Source organism: Tachysurus vachellii, chromosome 17 (assembly GCF_030014155.1).
Source record: "Tachysurus vachellii isolate PV-2020 chromosome 17, HZAU_Pvac_v1, whole genome shotgun sequence".
Classification (NCBI taxonomy): Eukaryota; Metazoa; Chordata; class Actinopteri; order Siluriformes; family Bagridae; genus Tachysurus; species Tachysurus vachellii.
This window is the reverse complement of record NC_083476.1, coordinates 2737501-2744888: the sequence shown is the minus strand read 5'-3', so window position 1 is coordinate 2744888 and position 7388 is coordinate 2737501. Positions and strand designations below refer to the sequence as shown.

Sequence of the window (7388 nt, the reverse complement as noted above, 5' to 3'; positions counted from 1 at the left end):
ATATTTAGGACGCGCAATGTTATGCATTGTTCCAATCAGTTGTAGCTTGCTGTTATTTTACTTTATTTATTTTATTTTTTACATTTAATTATCAATTATTGAATTATTTCGTTAATTTGAGGTCTAATACCACAGCTGAAATATCCTACATAATATAATAAGCCATACAGAGTAACCTTTGTGCTGTGTGATTGAAGACATATTTATGATCCTAGTGTTTTCCTTGTGTCAATGACCGTAGTGCTGAACTGAACAACAATAACAACAACAACAACAACAACAACTGAGTGTAAATTCCGCATCAGGTTTAGGAGAAAAGCTCAGATGTAGCTACAGAGCTCACTGTCTCTCTTTTACATAATCACCGTGACCACTTATCGTTGATAACTTTTGAAACTTTACTGGAATGTAACCTTTAAAACCCGATGTCGCCGCTTGTGAGCTACTTGATCTCCTGTTTGCGCAACACGATCGCTTTTTTTTTCTTAAGCGACAGGGTGTCTAGACAACCACGTGACCGATGAGGGGGGGGGGCGCCAATGCCCACTGGAGACAGAGAGACAGAGAGAGAGAGAGAGAGAGAGAGAGAGAGAGAGAGAGAGCTTGAGCTCCTCTCTTCACTCCTGGTTCCTGAAGCGCACAGACCGCATCGCCGTCTCTTTTGTCGCGGCTTGGAAACTTTACGCGCGGCGCTTTTTTGCTTTCCTGCTTTGTTTATTTTTTTTCCTACTCCTTTTTTTTTTTTACATTTTCAGGATAAATCCTGTACGTTGACCGGAAGACGACTGACATTGTATCTTTAGTCACAGTTGATTTTGTTGATTTTTTTTTTTTTTTTTTTACTCCCCAAAGCTCTTTGGGCTCAGACGCGGATTTTACCGGAGCTTTTCCGACCTCTTGGATTCGGATCTGCTTCAAGCTCTGAACATTAGTGTTTCCTCAGACATGCTCGGGACACATAGCCATGCTGGAGGGTTCAGACTCCACCGTTAAAGCTTCACATGGACTATCTTGGTGGAGGAGAACGGAAAGACGCACGGACAGAAGATCTTAAGCTCGGATCGAGGATGGTGTGTGGATTTACAGCGCAGAGACACCGGCGCGACTTCAGTGTCTAACGGAAGTTTTTATTCGTAGTGTTAGAATTTCAACTAAATCCTTTTTTATATTAATATCCTATTCAAACAGATTCGGCTGTAGAATATAGGCTGTTCGGGGCAGCCTGTGTGTATATATATATATATATATTATCTGCTGCTTAGTTTGTGGGTGGAAAACCGAATTAAAAGACTGGCGTATGGTACAGATTGCCTTTGCTGCTCCCAGCTTCTGCACCGTCTCTCGGACTGCGCGGCGCTGCCTGGCCTCGGATCCCGGGACCTACTTCATGATTTGCGGACGCCATGCTCGTTCTTTAGCCGGGAGACCCTCTGCTCGTCGTCGCGCATGTTCAGGACCAGACGGTCGGGGCTCGTCCGTCGACTCTGGAGGAGCCGCGCGCCCGTCGACGGCGACGGGGAGGAGGCGGCGGACACCGGGACGCACGGCGCGGGAGGAAGCGGAAGAGGAAACGGAAGCTTGTGCATGGGCAAAGCGACCAAGGCCGCCGGTAAGACCGGCGGAGGCGCGAGCGCGGAGGCCGAACTAAAGGCGCTCACGCACTCGGTGCTGAAGAAGATCAAGGAGAAGCAGCTGGAGGTGCTGCTGCAGGCCGTGGAGTCGAAGGGCGGAGCGCGGAGCCCGTGCCTCATGCTGCCCGGCCGAGTGGACGCGTTCTCGCTCCCGCTGCTGCTCTGTAAGGTTTTCCGCTGGCCAGACCTCCGACACTGGTCACAGTTAAAGCGGTTGCCGTGCTGTGAATCCTACGGGAAAATCAACCCGGAGCTCGTGTGCTGCAACCCGCACCATATGAGCCGCCTGTGCGAGCCCGGTAAGTCCTGCAGCTCGTGCGCACTCACACACTCAATGGTTACATCATAGAAATTATTCAGTGCTGAATTAATAAACAAAGAAACCAATGATACACACAAAAAAAAAACCCCATTCTGGCTCACTGAAAGCTCACTGGTCAAACTGGTAGACCATCTGTACCCTAGGATACCATTAGTAAATGATTTAAAAAGACAAAACATTTTTATTGTAAAGAAACTCTTCAGCTAAGCAAACACATATTTATCATTTTAGTGAAATTATGAGAAATCTGGAGAAATCATTTTCCATGTGAAACATCTCTGGGGAAAAAAGATCTACCAGTTGGAGCAGCTGGTGGAAGACCATCAGATCAACTCTGACATTAACAAGAACATTAACACTGCCTTGATTTCCGACAGCGGGACTAACATCAGCCATACCTTTAATTCAAATGTCCTTATGTTATGGATAAATATTGACCTTTTCTATATTTTGATCTCTCACTCCATGACCTATCGCTCTAACTAGATGTTATTAGGTGTTACTAAAGCGTTCATTCACCACACCGATGCTATGCGACTGACACAAAACTCTGTACTTTTTTCTCCGAACTAGTTCACTGACATGAAACGAAGAGAAACTCATTTCTAACCTGTCAGTAGACTAATCATTAGCTGCTACACCAGGATTTGTGTTCTACCAGTGTCTGCTCTGTTATTACAGTGTTATAAACGTCGATCGGTTATTACAGCGTTATAAATGTCTCTGACGGTGTGTGTGTGTGTGACACTGTGTGATCACGGCGTAACTCTGTAATCCAACCTCGCCTTATTTACAGTTTAGAAATATTTTCCTTTTGTAATAAGTGGCGCTCAAACGTAACTCAGACGGGTTTGAACAATCCTGATGTAGACTTCGTTACTCATTACCGTACAGCCGGATTCACTAAACACTACACAGGACATGTTAATATCCGTGTCAAAATATATACAATGAACTTTCTCCTTAGCTTTAAGTATAACGATGTTAAGAAGTTCTTATAAAGATTATGAAGCTACATAATGTCGTTAGCACCACGTTAGCTGTTGGGTACGAAAATCTCTCTACTTAACTTTTTCCCAAAAGTTTACCTTAAAAGTTTTCAGAGCGGGGAATTCGATTTATTAGCGCTTTATTACGGTCAGTTAGGATCTCGTTCATTAACACTTGGGCCCCTGTGTATACGGACATCGATTAATGTTCAACTGGACTGAAGGCCTTGTTTTTGGCAGTAACATGCTCTGTTTTCTCTTTCGCTCTCTCTTGGTCTGGCGCCGGGCGGCTCTGTGTTTATCTATGCACTTCACTTGTGCACTATCAGGGCAGATTCCCCTTCCTCCAGCCCCCATCTCTCTCTCTCTCTCTCTCTCTCTCTCTCTCTCTCTCTCTCTCTCTCTCTCTGTACATAAGACAAACAGTTTTTTCCTCCCTAAAAGAATACCAACTGTTATCATGAGGCTCCATCTAACCCTGCTTGTTTCTCATGGTCTTCTTTTCCACTCTTCCTCCTCAGAATCCCCTCCTCCTCCGTACTCACGATATCCAGTGGACTTACTGAAGTCACCCGGTAAGTGTTTCATTTTCTTTTGACTGTGGAACATTATGTGCTTGTGTGTCCTGCGCTGTTTTACGGATTTTTACCTTTTTATCTAACTCCGCCCCTAATCTTAATCGTCATAATGTTGTGCACAAGCCCTGAATGTCCTCGTGTTAAGTTCTACGAATCCTCCTGTAATCATAATTTGATTCGCTTTATTTGCCAGAAACTTTTATCCATGATTGATAATCCATGGATCTAAGCACACGGCTGAACGGTTTTGCGTTAAACAGATAATTACGTTCTGATAATTAGGTTTCCGCCTGCAGACGTTGGTCGTGTTCTTCGCTCTCCTTGTAGCTGGTTGTCGGGTGAAACTTCTCTGAAGTAAACTTCTCCACACAGAACCTCACTGTGTTTTGGCTTCAGGAGTTCGGTGTTTTATTTTTGGTCGCACTCTTCCTTTAAGGGTTTTTCTGGCCATCCTGGGATTCAAACTCACAACCTTCAGGGTGCGAGTTTAACCGCTGAGCCACCGCTGAACCGCTGCTGATTATAGTTATCCGTGTTTTTCTGCGACACGCTGTAATTTTCCGTGTGCTGTTTGGACCCGTTTCGCCTGATAAAGAAAGACCACGTCGCTTTTCACGTTTGTAAATATTTTCCTCTGTTTCTTACATTATGTGGCTCTGAAAAGAGAGCTGAGAGAGAGAGAGTGTGTGTGTGTGTGTGAGTGTGTGTGTGTGTGTGTGTGTGTAATACGATGCAGATTCTCAGCGATGTGTTTTGATTTACGATGGACAGAAAGCAGTGGCTCTGCCAGTCGTCTGTAATAGAATGGCGCGAGGCCAAGGACTAAACCCTCTCTGACCCGGCACCAGAGCAGGAGGGGGGGCGATGCGTCTGCACACACTTTTGGCGGCTCTGATAAAGACTAACGGCTCCATCAGCGAGAGGGTGCGGGGAGGGAGAGAGGGAGGAGAGAGGGGGCGAGCGAACGAGTGGGTTAGAGGAAAGCGGAAATGTGGATCTCACAGGGGAAGGCTGAGAGATCTGCGGAGCCGAGTTTTATCTGCTGAATTAATCGGAGGGTTTGGAGCGTCTGCACACAGCCCCCCCCTCCTTTCCCTCCCTCTCTCTCTCTCTCTCTCTCTCTCTCTCTCTCTCTCTCTCGTCCTCTGGCTGTGCTGCTTTGGGTTGTCGCTCTCTTTGTGTGGAAGGATGTGTTCATTCACAGCTTCTGATGGTAATTGACAGCGATCCCAGTCAGAGATGTTCGCCATCCGAGGAAGAGTGGGATTGAGCTTCATCCCGGTGAACGATAAAGAATCCTGTAGAACGCCTCGTGTTATGATTCGTGCTACAGCAGCTACGGTTACAGTAAACCGCTCATCAGCTCCACGTTAACACCAATAACAGTCTGGAAGCTTGACGTGAAGTGAAACTTTACACTGAAGTTGTTTCTTTTTTCTAAAACAACACGTAAACTCTGAAGTGATTCGTTCTTCTGATACTAAAGCAATCTGCAAACAATTCACTTTTTTTTTTCTTTCTTTTTTTTTTAAAAAGGACGCATTTCGATTTTTATCCTGTTATAGTTACTTTTGCGGAATGTTTTTTTTTTTTTTTTTTTTTTACGGCGTCTCTTTCTCTTTTGCGAACGGTAACGATAAACGCTTCCTTACAGAAAACGTGGTCGTATCAGCGATTACACGGTTCTTTAATGCGAGCGGTTCGTGCTCTAGAACATAAAGACGAACCCGCGTTCCGTCTCACGGCCGTCGACCAATCGGAGCGCAGGATCCGGCGGTGCTGTGATATAAGCTGAGTTTTTTTGACGCTCCACCGCCCACTAATTAACATCACGCAGACGAACAGAATGAAACACCCAACAAACGTTTGTCAAAAGCGACTGACACTTGAAGATAACAAGCGCTCATTTTTTTAAATTGTCCCTGGAACAAAAAACTATTTCAATACCAGAAACTCCTCCGTCAGTCGCTTTATTATTCTCTTTTATAAAAACAGCCATGTTCAGAGTTTACATAAAAAGGTGTGTAATTATTTGGCGCCTGCGTCTGCGTCATCCACTTCAGCATGACTCATAACTTTACTGAACCAGATTTTTGGGTTTGGGAATGTGTGTGTGTGTGTGTGTGTGTGTGTGTGTGTGTGTGTGTGTGAGTGTGAGTGAGTGAGTGAGTGAGAGTGTGTGCTAAATGAGAGGAAGAAGGAAAGGAGGAGGAAACCTTTCTAACATGTAAACTTGTTCTTTACCTGAGGCATGAAAGAGAGAGAGAGAGAAAGAGAGAGAGAGAGAGAGAGAGAGAGAGAGAGAGAGAGAGTCTCTCAATGATCATGCAGAGAGGAAGTCATTTGTCACCCCAGCTGTGTTTCTATGAAGGCACGTGCGTGTGTGTGTGTGTTTGTGTGTGTGTGTGTGTGTGTGTGTCCTAGAGCCAGTGATATTAATAGGATAAAAGAGTCCAACTGTGCTTCATTTATTCAAGCTGCCTCTTTTGTTATCGCTTTGTCTTCCTCGACACTGACCGAAGACACACTCATACATCTCTTCTTCTCTTCTACTCTTCTTCTCTTCTTCTCTTTTTGTCTTCTGCTCTTTTCCTCTTCTGCACTTTTCTCACACAATCTGAGCTGTAATCAAAGGCAAACAAGAGAGAGAGAGAAAGAGAGAAAAGTGCGCACTACACAGGTCACTAAATGTGACAGGGCAGAGGGAAAAAGTGACCAGCTTCGTATCGTGAGAGAGAGGAGGCGTGTGTGTGTGTGTGTGTGTGTGTGTGTGTGTGTGTGTAGTGAGTACAGCAGAGAATGAGCTCTGTGTACCACTCAGGTCAGGGAGCAGGAGCGAGTGCCACGTCATGGGCACACACACACGCGCGCACATACACACACACACACACACACACACACACACACACACACACACAGTTCGCACACTTACATCTTCTCAAATCTTTGATCGCCAAAGTCTTGTCGATCTCCAAGGATTAAACACGAATCATTTCAGCTCAGCAAATTCTGTGCAAGCTTCAAAGAGTGAATTCCTGCACACACTTTCTGAGATGTACCAGAGATCAGACGAGCTTCAGAACGAGGGAGAATAAAGAGAGAGAGAGAGAGAGAGAGACACAGAGACAGAGAGAGAGAGAGAGAGAGAGAGAGAGAGAGAGAGAGGGAGAGAGGGAGAGAGACAGAGAGAGAGAGAGAGAGAGAGACAGAGAGACAGAGAGAGAGAGAGAGAGAGAGAGAGACGGAGAGAGAGACAGAGAGAGAGAGAGAGAGAGAGAGAGAGAGAGAGACTGAGAGAGACAGAGAGAGAGAGAGAGAGAGAGAGAGAGGGAGAGAGACAGAGAGAGAGAGAGAGAGAGAGAGAGACAGAGAGAGAGAGAGAGAGAGAGAGAGAGAGAGAGAGAGAGAGAGTGAGAGAGAGAGAGAGTGAGAGAGAGAGAGAGAGAGAGGGAGAGAGACAGAGAGAGAGAGAGAGAGAGAGAGAGAGAAAGATAGAGTCTCTCCCTCTCTCTCTCCCTCCCTCTCTCTGTCTCTCTCTCTCTCTGTCTCTCTGTCTCTGTCTCTCTCTCTCTCCCCCTCTCTCACTCTCTCTCTCTCTCTCTCTCCCCCTCTCTCACTCTCACTCTCTCTCACTCCCCCCCCCTCTCCCCCCTGTGGTCAGTGAGTTAGGCTCAGGTTTGGCCGTGTATCTCATTAGCTGGACCACAGTCTGACCAGACGCTCACCGGTTGTTCCAGAGAAACACGGTGCACCTCCTTATACTGTTTCTGTCTGTTGTCTCATCATGATGTCTGAGTATCAACTATATATCCTACAGACCATAAAGTCAACTTCAGACCATTAACTTACAACACCAAGGCTTCTGATT

At 45.8% G+C, this 7388-nt stretch overlaps 1 protein-coding gene across 1 annotated transcript in view; it reads left to right on the top strand.

Annotated features, from left to right (window-relative positions):
• The first annotated feature begins 589 nt into the window (after positions 1-589).
• Positions 590-7388, top strand: part of smad7 (SMAD family member 7) — a 20679-nt gene continuing 13880 nt past the window's right edge. Inside the window, exons 1-2 of the mRNA XM_060890665.1 lie at positions 590-1930; positions 3464-3517. Of these exons, the coding sequence (XP_060746648.1) occupies positions 1447-1930; positions 3464-3517 (538 nt within the window). The 5' untranslated portion in view covers positions 590-1446. The remainder of the gene's footprint in view (positions 1931-3463; positions 3518-7388) is intronic.